Below are 18,211 nucleotides of genomic sequence, written 5' to 3'. Positions count from 1 at the left end.
TTAATTAAGAATCTACTTATTAATTTTGAATTTTTTTTAAAATTATTTTCGAGTCGTGTTTGTTTACGTGGGATTCCGGAGACACCCATTTTATTATCCTCTTGCAATAACAACTCCACTCGCACCTATGAATCACCATTGTCTGTTAATTACTTAGCATTTTTTCTTAAAATATTTTACATCATTGAATTGAGCAAAAACTAATATAAACTTTTTCGTTTGCATATTCATTGATAGAGGTCATATTAACTGCAAAGAAGTAATATACAACATTCAAGTTTCCCCGGTGGATATCTTTATTTTGGACACGTTGCCAGAGTGCTCATTGCCGGAGTGCTTGTACATGTGGTTATGATGTCACGATAGGACATTTAGATTATCATTTAGATATTTATGGTTTAAATTCTAACTACGACGTATTTACAGAAAAAAAATTTTTAAATGGGGAACGTAATCAAAGGATGTTAGGTTTCTGAATTGGTCATCGTGTGCACTTTCTGATTTATCATGATGACCAATAGTAAACTTTCGTGAGGTCATATCCACCATCTTATTATTTTTTTTCCCGATGCCCACCTTGATGTCAGGAAGTTTGAGACTGACAGTATCTACTCTAAGCATGATTTTATACTTGTTGGTGTGAAGAAGGCAAGGTGCCTCTTTTCTTTCATTTTCCAATCCTTTCTCATTCCTTCATTCATTAATAGAGATAAAGGAAGAATCATCTTCCTTTATAAAAAAAAACGTCAAAGCAATTGGTGCAATGAAAAAAAGAGAGCAAGAGGGATGCATGCATTAAGAAAGATTGTTGCATTGTGTACGAGATGAGACCGAAGCACGTCAAAAATGCTCTCAGAATTCTGTCGAAATTATGTGTCTTGTAGAGAAGAAAAACATCCGAGGTGTGGAATTTGGTTTGTGAACCATAAAGAGCTTTTCGATTCGTTCGTGATCGTTCTTCCGACGACAAGTGGTTTGTAATCGTTTTTTCGACAGAAAAACAAAGATCAAGATCTACTACCGGAGATCACTGTGAGTTTTTACATATTTAGTATTTCTATAGTTTTTCATACTATTTAGTGTAACACCCCACCCTCCTCACTACTAATCTGTGAGGATGGAGCGCTACTGGACTACTAACTTAACATAATTAGAGTTATTCACATGTAAATATCAATACATGAAACTCTCTAAACATGCAATTAGTGACAGCGGAAAACTTAAACAACTCATCCCTATCATATTCACAAGCATATGTTCACAACTAACACTACGTATCAATCTGAACATGCTAAACACATATCTATTAATCTGAACATGCATGCAACATTAACACAACTCAATAGTGAGACTAATATGCATAGCAATTCTAATGAGAAAATTCTAAATACATAAAGTCATTTTATGAATTAAATCATCTACATGAATAAACAATCCCAATAGTCTAAATACAAAATATCTTAATAAAATCTTTAACTAAATCCCAAGGCTTCTATAGTCCAGACATCACACATCCATCCGCACCTCCTTGTCGTCTTCCTTTGCTATAGCTTTTCCTTTCCTTTATCTGCAGTAAGAGGAAAATGTAACTATAAGCAAAATTACTTAGTAAGCGCTATCTAACTCACAAAACTCGAATATGCATATGACTGGAAGAAATCTAAAAACTGAATGCTCAAAAGAAGATACTACTCATGCTCATCTAATAGCAAAAGAAACAGAGCATACTGAAATACTAGACATGTAAGCAAATCTAAACAATATGTCAGCATACAAGAAACTAAATTTGCTGAATTTTAAACTTATGTGAAGCTTATTTCACTTATTTAAAATTTATACTTTTATACTTCAAAATAATAATCAATTCTTTCTTGGGCCCAGGCGTAGTACTAAAGCGCGCTCCCTAATAGAGATTGGGGTAGCGAGCCACCAGTCCTACGAGGGTAAAGACCTTGGTCTTACCAGGGCCGAGACCTCAGAAACGGTCACCTGGATTTGTTTAACGACAACCTCGGAAGTCGGGTACTAGCCTCTCAAAAATAAAATACTTGTTATCTTTTATTACTTCTAATATATAATACCTCGGCATTTCTTCAAGCACTAAGCGTGCCTTTGATCCTCAACTTCTGGAATTTGGGATCAAATCAAGACCTTGGTCTTTTCTTGCTTATACTTCTTACAAAACCATTTATGAATTCATATAAAAATCTGGAACCATGCTAGGAAACTATTCTTATAACAATTGGTTCTAAGGAAACTACTCTGAAATCGAAAACTGCATCCTATGCTAATCAAAATTTTGCATACTTTGCTAACAAAATTCTGAATATTGTGCTAAATAAAATTCTGCATACTAAGCTAACAAAACTCTGCATACTAAGCTAACAAGATTCTGCATACTATGCTAATCAAAATTCTACATATTAAGCTAACAAAATTCTGCATACTTTGCTAATCAAAATTCTGCACAACAAGCTCTAAAGCTAGTATAGGATTAATGGTTGTTCTTGTTCATTGTATGGCACAACCGAAACCAACAGTAAAGGTTGTTCGTGCCCACTTCATAGCACAAACAAACTACACAGTAGCTCCAAATCAAACAGTAAAAAGGAACTAAACTGCATGCTCAATATAACCGAACTTTACAGCAGCTCCAATCAAACAGTAAGAAAGCAAGCATTAAGGTAACAACAATATAATCCTATATATGAAATGCCATCCACAATGGCTGCAGCATCTAACTACTTACCTAATCTCATAAATCCTTTTTCCTTTTTTTTTTCTTCCTTTTGAGATACACGACAGTAAGTTTCAATAGCCACAACTATACAGCATGTTTCAAAACTAAAGGATACCACGAAACCGAAAGGCCAAATATAAACCAATCTAAAAAATGTCTAAATATGATGTACTAATTATAAAGGTGGAAGGATTCAAATTACATGCCCAAACTATACAAATCATTCTCTTTCTTCCTTTGAAATACACGGCAGCAAGCACAAAACATAGCTCCTTAAAAACATGCTTCGAAATCAAAAACGAGAAGCTAACATGAATCCGAAACTACTCTACTACATGTGAGGAAGCACTTACCTCGATTATTGGATTCAAAACCGAGAGAAGAAGCTTCTAGGGTTTCGGATAACTCGAGATTTCAACCCCTTCTTTGTGCCTACGAACTCTCCTTGACGAGAGGATCGCGAGGATGTGTAGAAACCTTCGGATGAACCTTGGCCGGCCGGCGGAAAACGATGCCCTAACCTCCCTTTGTTTTCCGCCCGAGCTCCGCCGTCGCACACAGAAGAGAAGGAGAGAATGGTTTAGGTCACGGGAAAACAGAACATCAACTTATCCCTTTTTATAACTTAGTATTTCTGTTATGGCTTAAGACCAATTCGTTATTAATTTGTTCACAAAATACCTGGTGAACGTTTGGCTACCGCGCTTCGCCTAAATCTTTGACTGGGTCAGAGGTCGCGGGTATTGGGTTGTTACATTTAGAACTATCAATAATGATATCAGAGCGTATTTAGTTCTAAATGCATGATAGATGTATTACTTCGCTTGGAAATCACAACTGTGTCAAAAATTTCCTCCCAAGCCAGAAAGGATCAACGACCAGTATCCAATGCCAGAAAGGATCGACGACCGTCGTTATAGGCCAGTGATTGATCTTCGTGGCTGGTAATCACGTATGTCGTGGTTGCATGAAGGCTACGTGTGGCGTGTGGCGTGTGGCGTGTGGCGTGTGAAGAAAAAGGTCGATAATAATTTTATTTGTCAAACTTACTTATTTGAGAAATTGTCTGATAATTGCACGTTAGATTAAGTTTGTGTTATCAAACTTACGTTTCAATTAATTGAGACGATTAATAATCCCAATTATAATTAATTCCACATGCTTCAATTAATTAAAAAAATATAAGGAAGCAAAAACTAAACATCTCACTCTGTTAATGCCGGAGAAATTGCCAACGGAGTTTGTCTGCATCACGGTCTCCATCATGCTTTCTACCGTCATCAGGCGAGATCGTAGACTGTGATCTACAGCCGTCGCCGAGTGAAACCTTGACTGTATCGAGGTCTGCTGTCATCACCAGGTAAGATCACGACTGTGTCGTGATCTGTCGCCCCGATCAGTGGCCATTTCCATGGAGTTCGTCTCCCTTTTTTTTGCATGAGCAAATAAAAAACAAAAAAAGGACGGCACAGGGGTTACGGCGAAGGAAAAGAAGCACAGAGAATGGTTGGCACAGATTAAGGTTTGAAACGTTTTTTTTCTTATGCATGTAAAAACGTTTCATGATTTTTTAAATTAAACTTGATGCATGCAGTGGTTTGCCTAAACCATTGATTGAGATGTTGTTTTCATTTAATGTTATCTCATGCGTTATTAACTGCTTCAATTAATTAGACTAGGTTTAAACCTTTTGGTCGGTTTTAAACTACATCTGGTTCATTAAATCAGATCGACCCGATTAGTTTAACAAGACTAATTTTGGGTCAAATTAAATCCTAATTCAATTTAAATCATTAGTTGATTTAATTAGACTAATTAGATTTGTTATAATGGATCAGACTTAAATCAATGAGTATTAGTTTGATCAAACGAACCAGAGTTTGATCTATAAGTCTGAGATTAGTTGAAATGGACTTAGATTAAATAATAACATAATACATGTACAGAAAATTCCTATCCAATTAGATTAGTTCTAACGAGGACATTGGACAGAGCTCAGGATCTGGATTCCTAATCGATCGATCAAATGGGTCAATCAATTAAAACTCTTGAAAATCAAGAATATTTATTTTTCTTGATTAATAATATTGGTTCTATGCATGTATAAATTGAATTAAACTGATTTTGTACTAGTTAGTTGGTTTTGTACTGACTTATTTGATTTCAATTTATAGATGGCATAGATGATAACCAGTCTTGGAAACTCGAACAAGAAGAGTTTTCAATCCAAGATAATTATAGGATCTGGGCGTTGATTCGTTCATTGCTAGAGAAACCAAAGGTGGTAGCACACCCATTGGTATTGTGTGTGGAACTACTTCACCATGAGTTCTCATAGGAAGATCATGAAGAATTTGAGGAGGATCCAGAGGAGGATCTTAAAGAATCTGAGGAGGATTCTGAAGAAGTTTTGATGATAGATCAAATTAAAAATCTTGAAGTTAGTCTATCTGAGATTGCCTCAAATGAGTCCAGGTTGAAGGAGACTATATTGGTCACTGCACTAGTGTCTGTCCTAGTGGAAGTGATATTAGCCTATCTAGTTTGTTAGAGTTCTGTTATTGTTACTATCATTATGTGTTAGTCTATTTAGTTCATGTTGGTTTGTTATATGTTAACAAATTGCAGCATGTTTATGTTAATGATATGTTCATTCATATGTTGATTGCTCTACATGATGTCATGATAAATGATTAGTTCGTTTTATTAAATGATTAGTTTATTTAATTAAAGAAATCATGATAGAATAATGATTAAGTTCATTAGTTGGGATGTGTGTAATAGTATTGATCAATGTTGATTTGATTGGACCATACACATGATGAGTGGAAACGTAGTTATCACTTGATTTTGTAAACTAACACAAATTAACAATGAGTCAATCATAAATTACATACATATGAATTACACTAAATACTAAATAATATGTTTATTTATGTTAGACTATGGCAAATAAGAATATCATAGCTAAACTCAATTGCAGAGAGAAATTAGATGGGGATAACTATAAGATCTGGCACCTCAAGATACAATATGTACTTAAAGAACAAAAAGTTTTAGAGGCTGTAAATTAGGTTATGGTAGAACCTGTAGATGGTCTCACTGCACAGCACAGACGAGATCTTGATATTTATAAGGCATGGAAGAAAAAGGACTCTACTGCAAAGGACATATTAATTAGTTCAATGGTAGATGACCTAGCTTTTAAGTATGTATCTTTCGGCTCATGCAATCTGGGTAGCCCTTAAAGAAAAATACAGTGGAATAAGTCTAAGCAAGCTTCGACAGCTGACAATCAGGTTTGACAGCTACAAGAAGCGTACGAATATCTTAATGATTCAACACCTCAGGGAGATGTCGAACATGATTCGGGAGCTTAAAATTGTTGGTCATGAGTTGACCAATAAACAACAAATTCAAACAGTTATTCGTTCCCTTTTAAATTTTTGGATGACCATAAAGCAGACCCTAACTCACAGCGAGAGTATTAAGACTTTCATTGACATCTCACACCATGTGTAATTGGAGGCGGAGAGAGTTGAATCAACAAGGATTTCTGAACTAGCCTATGTGGCTATTAGTTCTATTGGATCATCTGGATCCAAGAAAAGAAATGGTTCAAGAGAGGGAAGGGAAAGAAGAAAGAAGTTGTTGCTATGGAACAAAGCCCAATCAAGAAGAAAGGAAAGAAGACCATATTGAAACAATGCAACTGTCTTCTTTTCCTGAGCATTTTGTTGCTAGTTCAGTGTTATTAGCTGATTCTTATCCTTTGTGGATTATAGATTTGGGAGCAACCAACCATGTAGCTCGAGAGCGAGTTACATTTGTAGAGTACCACTAGGTATCAACTGGAAACAAATGGATCTATGTAGGAAACAATGCAAGAGTTGAAGTCAAAGGAGTCGACATTTGCAAACTCAACCTTTGTGGTGGTAGTATTTTGTTTCTACATAATGTCATGTATGTTCCTAAAATTTGACAGAATCTTGTTTCCGTTACATGTCTTCTTGATTTAGGGTATTGTATTAATTTATAGCCGGAGTGTTGAACTTAAGATTGACTCAGTGTCAATCGGATATAGTTTTCTATCAAATGATTTTATGGTAGAACCAGATGTCAATTATGCCATTGAGGGTTGTTTTTCAAACATTACTCTAACTAGTGATGCAGATATAACTAATAATGTTTTGGAATGCTAGATTAGGGCACATAGGACAAGAACATATGAATCAGTTGGCTAGAGAGGGTCTGTTGGGCACTCGGGCTAAGATTCACTTGTCTATATGTGAGCATTGTCTTAATGGAAAAGTAACTAGGAAACCATTTAGTAAGACTATAAGAGTTGAATCATCATTACAATTAATTCATTCGGATATTTGTAATCCAATGAATGTGAAGGCTAGAAATGGGAGTTCTTATTTCATTACATTATTGATAACTTCACATATTTTGGTCATGTGTATTTGATTTCTCTCAAACCAAAACATTAGATTGCTTCATTCGTTACTTGAATGAAATTGAGAATCAATTGGAACATAAGGTTAAAATCGTGCATATTGAATGTGGAGGTGAATATTTGTCTGATCAGTTCAAAACAATGTGTAATGAGAAAAAGCTTATTTGACAACTAACTTTCCCTGGAACTCCATAACAAAATGGGGTTGTTGAAAGAAGCAATAGAACTCTTCTTGAAATGGTTAGGTCTATGATGGCGTGGGTTAATTTGCTGATCTCCTATCGGGGAGATGCATTATTAATTGTGGTCTATATACTTAACAAAATGTCTTCAAAGTCAGTTCCATCTACCCCATATGAATGTTAGACAGACAGAAAATTAGATTTGAGTAATCTGAGACCCCCTTCATGATAGCTCTCACAAGCATGGAAAACTGAGACCTAGGGGTAAGAAATGCATCTTTATTAGATATCATGAGACCTCCAAAGGTTATGTTTTCATAGGTGAGCAACTAGATAGAACCATCTCCAAAATATATTCAAGAGATGCTACTTTTCTTAAAACTGAATTCCCAACATGAGGTGAAGTTGATAAGAGTATTCCTCTATATGAGATAGAGGAGGAGGATAATATTCTTTTATTATCAAATCAGGAGATGTCTGAATCTAGTCAACCTAGTGGGAGTGATTTGCCAAGTCATAAGTTGACTTCTCAACAACTCAACTTACGAAGAAGTGTTCATAAGATTAAACCTCAGAAATGGTTTGATATTGAGAATAAGGCATTAATAACACTCAGTTGACACAATGAACCACGAACGGCTGAGGAAGCATTAAGATGCTCAATTAGAGAAAAAAGGTAAGTTGCAATGGATGAGGAAATGGAGTCAATGAAAAAGAATCAAATTTGGGATTATAGTTAATCTTCCTCTGGGCCGAAGGGCTATTGGGAATAAGTTGATTCTCAAAATCAAGAGGAAAGTAGATTGATCGATTAATCGATACAAAGCTCGACTAGTTGCAAAAAAGGATATACCCAAATGGAGGGTATTATTTTTGAAGAGAAGTTGAGTACATCTTTGGAGTAAAGATCATGAAAGATTGATCAAAGAGACTTTTGGGATTGTCTCAAGAGGCTTATATCGCCAAGATACTACAACACTTCAATATGTCAGATTGCAACATTGTATCCTAAGACTCCTGAAGAAATAGTCAAAATGAAGGTAATAATACCATATGTCAGTTCTATTAGTAGTTTAATGTACACTATGTTATGTACTCGTCTTGATATAAGCTATGGTGTTGGCTTAGTTAATTATTTCTAGTTAAACTCAAGATCAAGACACTGGAAAGAAGTGAAGAGGATATTAAAATACCTCAAAAGGACAATAGATTATGTATCTATTTCCAAGGATCTAAGATGAGCCTAAGTGGCTACACAGATACAGATTAGGCAGGAGACCTTGATGACAGAAAATCCACATCTGGCTATACCTTCTTGCTAAATAATGGCATCACTTCATGGCATAGCAAGAAGCAGGCTTATGTAGCAATGTCGACAATGGAAGTTGTGTGGCTTGGCTTGTGTAGCCTTGTCGACAATAGAAGCTATATGGCTAGGCTTATGTAGCCTTGTCGACAATAAAAGTTGTGGCTTGGCTTATGTAGCCTTGTCGACAATAAAAGCTATATGGCTAGGCTTATGTAGCTTTGTCGACAATGAAAGCGGTATAGCTTGACTTATGTAGTCTTTTCGACAATAGAAGCTATATGGCTAGGCTTGTGTAGCCTTATCGATAATGAAAGTTGTGTGACTTGTATATTAGTTGTGCAACAATCTGCCTAGCTGAAAAAAAGGTTCCTGAAGCATTTGAAGATTGCCGAGGACAGTGGGAGTCCTATTACAGTGTACTGTGATAGTCAAGCTGAAGTTCCCAAATATCACAGCAAATGGCAAACATATAGAAATTAAATATAATTTTGTAAGGGATATTGTGACAAGAAAATGATAATTCTTGAGTAGATCCTTTTACTAAGATATTCACTAAAGAGTCAGATCAAGGATATGGGAAGTCTTTATGACTTAAAAATGTAACACGTAAAATGTCATGATTTATTCAGTGTATATGATGTTACATTTTGGATCAAAGTCTCGATGAGCATGTTAGCATATTGAGATTGGTCCACTCACATGGACAATTATCTCTATTTGTTAAGTATACATAGAGGTAAGACTGTTACTTATGGGACAGCTTATGTAGTTGTGAATAGAGATATACCTATAAGTTAAGGTCACCTTGATAATTGTGTCAAGATGAGATCATTTATGTAATGATCGGAGTAAATGTACCCACCATTTACTGAATCTGTTTAAGGTCATATTAGAATTCATATGTTGAATTCAGGATTACACATTAGGTATGTCTAGATCAAAATCTATATGATGTTAAAATTTAAGAAAAACATGCTCTCTTTTTTAGTAAAGAGAATAACATCGTAGCATGTGATTCATTCCACATGTGCTATGGCGACAAGAAGGGTAGTAGGAGAATGGATCTCTGCTTCTCTACTATGTGAGACCCTTGAGATTATAAATTAATCTCAATTTTACCCTACATGATTATTTAGCTGTCTACTTGAAGTTATAATCAGTGTCTGCTATTTTAGCATGTTTCCGATTAGCTATGGATGATTCAGTCTATGGAGCATAACTAGGAAAGTGACTGATTAGAATGAATAGATTCTATCTAAAAAGAAAGATTAAATATATTTATATCTTTTGATGTTATTCATTGGTCGACCCATTTCTGTTATATATATAAATGATTGTGAATATTGAGTATGGGATATGCTCTTGACATAATAGTCATTGTGAGATATTAGAGATGTTCATATTAATGTAAATGAAAATTATTTAATCTAGGTAAATAGCAAGACATGGATATCTCCAAGATAATGATTATGTGTCACTGGGAGATTGGATATTTCTTGGGTAACGGATGTGTTCTTCCAGGAGAGAGATTATGTGTCATTATGAGAGTGTCTCTAATTCATTTGAAGAGTGGCTAAGTAAAGTGTAACAATTTTGTTAGCATTGATCACTCAGAGAATGCTATGTAAGATGTAACAATCTTCTTAGCGACTATCGCTCAATGTGCTTGCTGTTGCACGTACCATTTTCCCTAAAGTATAGATTAGATGTTCTTATTTGGTCTTTGTGACTAACTAGTTCTTATCTGGTCTTTATGACTTGATCGTCAAATAGTCTATATGACTTAATCAACCTTTGTGACCAATTAATGTTTGGCTTTGGCATTGTGACATAATCACCTTGTAATCTATGTGACTGACATGGACTATATGACTAGTTAACTTTTAATGATTGACTTGAATGAGTGGGAGATATTGGTGTTAAGAAGGTGAAAGGTGTCTCTTCCCCTTCACCTTCCAACCCTTTCTCATTCCTCCATTAACGGAGGTAGAGGAAGATGAAGAGTCATCTTCTTTTATAAAAAAAAAATGTCCAAGGTAATTGGTGCAATGAGAAAAAGAGAGCAAGAGAGATGCATGCATCAAGAAAGGTTGTTGTGTTGTGTACGCAAATGGGACCGAAGCACATCAGAAGTGTTGTTAGAATTCTGTCAAGACTATATGTCTTGCAGAGAAGAAGAACATCCGAGGCGTGGGATTTGATTTGTGAACCATGAAGAGCTTTCTGATTCGTTCGTGATCGTTCTTCCGACAACAAGTGGTTCGTGATCGTTCTTCTGACGGAAAAGCAAAGATCAAGATCTACTATGGGAGATCACTCTGAGTTTTTACAGATTTCGTATTTATATATTTTTCATACTTTTTAGAACTATCAATAGTTTGAGATTTATTCTCGTAATAATTATGGGCGACCAAAATTATAGTTAAACTGAATAAATCCATTCAACTTATTGAATTTTAAATTTTGATTTGATTTTTTTCATAATTTTATTTTATTTTTCTAAAAAATCAGTTATATCAGTTAATAGGGTTAAGTTTCGATTTTAAAATTCCTTATTTGATTTAACTGAATAAATCGAATAAATCAAATAAACTACAATAAAAAAAGCTAATCGATAAATTCCTAAGTAAGTGAACCTATAAATCCCTAACTAATAAGTAAATCTGATACCATCATTATTGAAAATTTTAGTTAATTCAATTTTCAACCGAACTAATAGATATTTTAGAATAATTGACATAATGTATAGTAAAAAATAATTATTTAAATTTAATAAAATGAACAACTTACTTTAAATTTTAAAGATATTTATAAAAAAAATTGATATGTTTTAAAAATACCAACTAAATCACAATCAGTTGCCAAAAGACTACTATTGTGAAGGAAACATTATCATTTATTTGAGGCGTGCAAAGGTTTACTCGGGATGGAGAGAGATTGACTGTTTAATGCAAAGTAGAAGCGAGCTTGACTACAAATTCACCTGTCGAGCATGAATAATAGTCAACTTTAACGCCAGATGGAAAGGCTATCGACACTGTCATATTAAAATTACTTTAGGGATAAGTTCACATGGGCAATAATATTTGACAATGTCGGCTGTTTCGTCTATTAAAGCAAGCGACACTTGAATTTAGTTTAAAATGTTGTATCTAGTAAATATACTATAACTATGATAATAAAATTAAAACTAGTTAAGAACAGCTTCGTTGTACTGTAGTTGGCTCGGTAACTCGATGCTCATCTTTACCTAGGTTTAGGGTTTAGTTAGTCAACGGAATTTATTTATTTTTTATCAAAAAAAATGAACTCAATAAAGAAGGGCAATTTGGCTATGATATTTCCGACCCTGTATGGATTATAAATAGTTAAGACAAATATAATTCTTTATTAAGAATCATCTAGCTGCTATTGTTGCTCTAAATAACTCAGACACGTCATCATCAGTCGAGATTATTTACTTGCCCATTTTCATATTTTTATTCTTTTTTTTTTTAAATAGACGAGGGTGGAAACGTAATTACTGCACGCATCTGGAACTCCCCCTTGAAATGGATCTCCTATAAATAGGAACTCCCGGCCGCGTTGCCTCTGATAACAGATCGATTCAAATAGATCCATTTTCTCGCCAATTTATTCCCCTTTCTTCCTCCCTCTTCTCCTTCTTCAAGGCTCGCGGCGATCGGCTTCGGAATAGGTCATGGAAGACTTCCCTGCGATCGATGTTTCTTTCGGGGAAGATCCAAGAGATCGAAGCTCATCAGGTATTTTTCGATTTCGCTGTGCATTTGGGCGGTAACGAGCTAGGGTTTCCACCGGAGATAAGGGGACTGATGGGCGAGCATTTGGGCGGTACTTTTGTGCTTATGCTGTAATCGGAGTTTTTTACGATCGCACAAAAATTCATTTGTCGCGATGTGAATTTATCGTTTGTGTTCGTGGTAATTTTGGCAGAGGTGTTTCCGTCGATGGTCGTAAATGCCAAGAAGAATCAATAGAAAGTCATCTATCCTCCAAATAAGAGTGCATTTCTGAGATTTGCTGGTTAAATTAGATTAGCTTCTTAGATGATGGATGGATAATTACCAGAAATCACCCATTATATATATATATAAATCTCTTATTAGATACTCCCTCTTCCATTTGTATGAATGTTGAATACTGAAAAACGAAGAATTGGTAAATTTTAATGAATTAATTGAAGACTGAAAAGCAAATGCAGTTACCAGTATACGACTTGAGTTTTGTTCTCACTAATCATCAAAATGATATTTTTTGATATTTCACATGGCAATAATTCCCTAATCTACTATTTAGATTTCTTTTTTCTGTATTCAATTCAGGAAGTCTTATAATTCTTATGATTTTCTGATAACTTTTTATGCCTCCTGAGCAACCACATTTCTATTGACTGATTTAAAATAGGGGCTGTTGAAGGCAGTACTCCAGTGAAAGTGAACAAGCAAATGGAGAAATCCCTCCAACTTCCAGTGCCCTCAAACAAGCATAAATCAATATTTAGCAAAGACTACTTGGCAAAAAGTTTAGACTGGGATAGAGATTTCCTTACAAGTGAAGGTAACTAATTTTGTATGGAATTAGGACATGTTTGAACTGTAATGTAGAATCTTAATGGATCTTATTGTTTAATTTATAGGTGTTTTGGATTATGAAGAACTGGCTAGCCTAAACAGCACATTCAGGAGGATTGATACATGTTCTCTTTCTGTAATCCCTGAGGAGTCAAAAAGATCAACTACGACAAACTCAACTTTAAGCGATGATGATAACTTGGCCTTGGAGAACCTTGAGTTACACTTGTTTGAAAACAATGGTGCTTCAATGAAGACTTTTAGTACTGGTGTAAAGGCTTCCGGATCGGAAAAGTCCAGCAGGAGGAACATTCCAGGAAGGGGTCACACATTGTCTCTTGAGTGTAAGAATGCTCGACTTAATACTAATCTTAAATATGTAGGAACTGATGGTTTCTATGTTATTGTTGAGTTGCATTTGTTGCTAATAATTGATCATGTTTCTTTTCAGTGCCAACCAAATTTGAAGCTTCTCAGAATAAGGTATGGTTTTTGAACAATCACTATTTTTATACACCAACATCACCAAAACTCTTCACTCCCAATTATCAAATTATGCGGGACACTATTTTATACCGTTGAGCTAAATATGTGTCAAACATTGTCAATGTGTGCTACATCAGAAGTCTCCTGTAGTATCAGAACAACACGGCGCTAGCAATCATCGGCTTCAGAACACTTCGCGATGGGTTAAGGTTGTGAAGGTGATATGTACTAATTTGTTGTCTCAATTACAGTCTCTCCTTTATTTAGTGTTTAAATTTTCTACTTGTAAAAATATTTATTCAGTCAAGTTGACATTTGTTTCTTTAATGAAGGGTTATATGGGAGTTACTGCTGGAAAGACAGTCTCAAAGCCAACTAGTGCTTTGTCTAAGTTGAATCTGTCGACAATGCCAGCAAAGACAACTATTGCTCCTGGAAGCATCCAAATAAGAACTAGTGACTTCAGAGAAAAGCCAGGTGCAGTTCCAGAATTTAATCACGAGCCTCTTTAACTAATGTGATTAGGTAGAATATTTTCTCTTCTTATTCATAATTAAATTCTTACCTGTGGGGATTTCTTTAGCAGGTAATGTAGCAATTCAAAACGCTGTTGTATCTTTTAAGCAATTACATAAAGGCTCATCCAGTGGAATTTCCAAATTCCAAGCATCAAAAACTACTTCAAACTTGATCAGCAATTCATCAGGCACTACACATTATTCACTATCCGAGAACACAAGGATGAGAAGTAATTCTAGGGTGATTAATAACCCTTCTTCTGAATCAATGGCTAATAAGACATCCTCATCTAGATCAAATACTAATCAATCATTCTCAAGGAGAAATGGAGCTAGAACTGTCCACACAAGTGCAAATAACTCCACAATATCTCGAGGTTTATCTGTGGGCTTATCTTTACCTACACCTTCAAGTAACTCCTGCTTCATTGCCACTTCAGTATCATCTTCGTTGACCCTTTGTTCTGTTAAACCAGTAATGAATAGTAATGAAGCTAATTCTTCAACCCCATCAGTAATGGATGTTGATGCCTACGAAATCCATTCAGCATGTTCTAAATCATCTTTTGCTTCTATAGCCCAGAATGATGGTTATCACAGATCTCATATTTCTAAAGGTTTTATTGATAATCACGTAATGCCTATACCTTTAAAAGGAAATCATTCAAAGAGTAGTTCTGGCAACAGATCAGAAGCAATATCCAGCAAACCTTCAGGTCACAATGTTGCACATCCAAAACCTGCTAACCCAGATATGGTAAACATGTCTAGTCCTAAGTGTTGCTTTTCTTTTCCTGACTACTTAATCGTATCTGAGTTGGTTTTTGTTTTGAACTCAAGCAGAAGAAACCCGTCAACCACACCATTGGAACTCTTTCACAGGCTAGCCAACAGCCCAAACTTCCGAAAGTCACTGGCAGAACAAATAAGACTGCTGCAGTGAACAAAGCAAAACAGACCATGTTTCAACATGTCAGATCTGCAACCAATAACAAGATCATCAATGGTCATTCTCGAGTTGCTTCATCGTGCTCTTCTAGTATAGAGTCCCTACCCTTCATCCAGTTCGAGTATGGTGGCTCAAGTGACTGCTCTGGGCAGTCAAACTTATGACAAACTAAGAATTCTTTGCAGTTTCTTAAGATGACAGCCCATTCAAGGTTTTCAAATTCACAGAACAAAATTACATGTGTAGATGAATCATTCCTGATTCACCAAAATTAAGGTATGACTGCAACCTTTGCTCCTTGATAGAGTTCGGGTTTGTTTTAGAGGAACATCTTGACGGATAGAATCCATGTTTACTTTCTTTGTGCAGGAAACATGCAATCACCATTAAGTAGTTACTTGCAGGATGATCATACACAGCAAGGCATCGCCAATTCAGGAGGAGATTGTTTCAGAGATTCATCAGTCTCAAAACCATCATCACATCTTTGTTATGACTTTCTGCTCTTTTCTGCAGTTTAATTTTTATTTTGTTTTGATTGATATCAATTATCTTGAGGCAATCCTTTCCAACCCTGGGTGTAAAAAGATGAGAACAACAATAAATATGTAGAAGAATATCCATTTATTTAGAATTATAAGTGTTAAAATGCATCCAAAAACATGCTAATTAGGCCCAACATTACCAATCTAACAAAATTTTCATCTTAGTGAAATGTAATGAAGCAATGATATGTGTTCTGGCCAAATACCGTGGAGGGTCAAGCCACTAGTCAACTAACTTGCTGACATGTGCATTCTCCGCGAATCGTCTATGAAGAAGATGAGGAGTCCTGAAATACACTCTGTTAGACTGGCATCGGAGGATCTCAGCAAGCCACTCTGATGCTCAAATTAGGGTTTGCTTAAGGTATTATGCGAGAAGAAGAAGGAGATGGAGTAGGAAAGAACCAGGTGGAGGTGTAGAGAGTTCGAATCATTTGCACTTACCCTCTATAGTGTTTATATAACTGTCAGAAGAGCATCTCCATATCACCGATGTTCTAGACGGCACATGCTCTTCCATCATCATTGTATACGTTCGTGAGGAGATCATGAGGAGATCAGATCTGACTGTCATTATACATTTGCCTCTCCATTCATCAACCGCCACTTGTTTGTAGGAGAGCATCTAGAGGACCATATCTGATAAGGGTGTCAATTCAGGTTGGTCGGGTCAGGTTGGGTCGAGTTGAATTTTTTTTTTAACCCAACCCGAACCTGACCCGAACCCAAATTCAACCCGAAACCCCTAAACCCGAAACCGAACCCGACCAACCCGAACCCAACCCGTGTAACCCGAAAATTCGATTCAAAATGACTTTTTGGGACTATTTTCCCTATAATTCTTCACTTTTATCTCAATATTTCATTATCATACTAACATTAATATTAATATACATAAAAACATCTTAATTTTCAAAATAAAATTCGATTTAACCCCGAAAACCCCCCACTAAATCCTATATTTGGGTCAACCCGGGTCAACCCGAACCCAACCCAACCCAACCCGAAAACTCTCCGACCCAAACCTGAGCCGAATCTGAAAATGCCTAACCCGAACCTGATTTTTTTCGGGTCAATTCGGGTTGGGTCGTCGAGTCGGGTCCATTTTTGACACCCCTAATATCTGGCAACCTTGTGACTGTCTCTCCATTTGTCTGGTGTCGCGTGTCATGGAATATTCATAGTCATTGTTTAGTGTGAAACAATCTTGTCCAGGGCTCGTAGAGAGGAGGCTCGATACCCTGACATATGATGAAATAGCATTGATGTTGAGTGACCTTGTGAGTGGGAAGTGTCGACAGCCTGGGCCGAGGCTTGGATGATGGTGTCAGGATTTGAGACTTGTTGGTACAGGGAGTATCAGAATCAAACTTATGTTTAATGTTGTCAAAGGTTCAAAGTTCAATTATGTTGTGATCTAATATGTATACCAAGTGTGCAGACTAGAAGACTTAACAAATCTAGATGACCAGACACCATGCTTAAGTTTAGTTAGGTTAAGGGACCAGATAATTGGCAGAAAGCCTAGATAGGTCAAAGAGGACCAACTTTCTGGCAAGAAGTCCAATTGAGTCAGTAGGACCAGACAACTGGCTGAAGTCCAAATGGAAGATCTATAAAAAGACCTATTAGGCCAGGAGATCAGATGTCAAGTAGAGTAATTCTGCAAATGGTAAGTCATGCAAACAATCGGAGGAGAAAGATCTAGTGAGGTTGACTTAAGCGGTGATCCAACTTAGAACCAACCTGGAAGTCTAAGCTAATATCAAACTAGATCGTAGACAGGATCTAAGTCATTTATACATTTTCATGGATCTATGTTTCTAACTCTGTTGTAGGAACATATTGCTTTTAAGTTAACACATGCTAGAAAATTCACTCCAGGTGCCTCAGTTGGTTGGAGGCGCTTCGGGTGAATAGAGATGCCTCGGGTGACTGGAGGCTCTCCAAATAGGAAGCAAGGGAGGCGCCTCAGATGATCCGAGGTGCCCCGAAGCTGATAAGCGTGAAGGATGAGCTTCAACTCATTGGAGGCGCCTCAAATCATTGGAGGCACCTCGAAGAGGATAAATGCCAAAGTCTTCGGATCGGATCAACATGCATGGAGGCACCTCGAATAAACCAAGGCACCCCCAATGCCTTATAAAAGCAGCTCGCCGAAATGGACAGAGATATTGATTCACACAAACTCTCTCGACTCTCTATGCTCATCTCAAGTGCCCATGCAAGCTACACTTGGGCTGAATCTCTCCGACGACCAACATGATTTATACTCGACACCCTTTTGTTGCCGATAACCAATTATTTTCAGTAATTAATTCTATTAGGATAATTGTAAAGAAGTGTTACAATCTTTTAAATATTATAAAGCGCATTCTCTCTTTCGAGAGTTCTCGAAAGGAGAATTTTAATGGATTACCCAATCAACAAT

At 36.2% G+C, this 18,211-nt stretch overlaps 1 protein-coding gene across 2 annotated transcripts; it reads left to right on the top strand.

The window, feature by feature from the left end:
- Positions 1–12,289: 12,289 nt before the first annotated feature.
- LOC122011567 (uncharacterized threonine-rich GPI-anchored glycoprotein PJ4664.02-like) lies at positions 12,290–15,842 on the top strand. Of its 2 annotated transcripts, none has more exons than XM_042567950.1 (9): positions 12,290–12,454; positions 13,116–13,268; positions 13,348–13,626; positions 13,734–13,765; positions 13,906–13,977; positions 14,101–14,245; positions 14,355–15,043; positions 15,130–15,511; positions 15,605–15,842. In XM_042567950.1, exons 1-8 carry the CDS (start codon positions 12,391–12,393, stop codon positions 15,397–15,399), a joined length of 1,704 nt encoding a protein of 567 aa, XP_042423884.1. In that variant the 5' UTR covers positions 12,290–12,390; the 3' UTR covers positions 15,400–15,511; positions 15,605–15,842. The 2 variants fall into 2 exon arrangements, with proteins under 2 accessions (XP_042423884.1, XP_042423883.1); XM_042567949.1 differs by having other exon boundaries at positions 13,906–13,986.
- The last annotated feature ends 2,369 nt before the right edge of the window (positions 15,843–18,211 follow it).

This window comes from Zingiber officinale, chromosome 8A, assembly GCF_018446385.1.
Source record: "Zingiber officinale cultivar Zhangliang chromosome 8A, Zo_v1.1, whole genome shotgun sequence".
NCBI lineage: Eukaryota > Viridiplantae > Streptophyta > Magnoliopsida > Zingiberales > Zingiberaceae > Zingiber > Zingiber officinale.
The sequence above is the reverse complement of the archived record's forward strand: the minus strand, read 5'-3'. Positions and strand labels throughout refer to the sequence as shown.

What these genes read in the sequence shown, in the direction of transcription:
- LOC122011567 (XM_042567949.1), top strand. Translation starts at nt 12,391, where the DNA reads ATGGAAGACTTCCCTGCGATCGATGTTTCTTTCGGGGAAGATCCAAGA. An exon ending in TCACACATTGTCTCTTGAGT is followed by an intron (nt 13,627 to 13,733) that starts GTAAGAATGCTC and finishes GTTTCTTTTCAG; the next exon opens with TGCCAACCAAATTTGAAGCT. An exon ending in GATGGGTTAAGGTTGTGAAG is followed by an intron (nt 13,987 to 14,100) that starts GTGATATGTACT and finishes TCTTTAATGAAG; the next exon opens with GGTTATATGGGAGTTACTGC.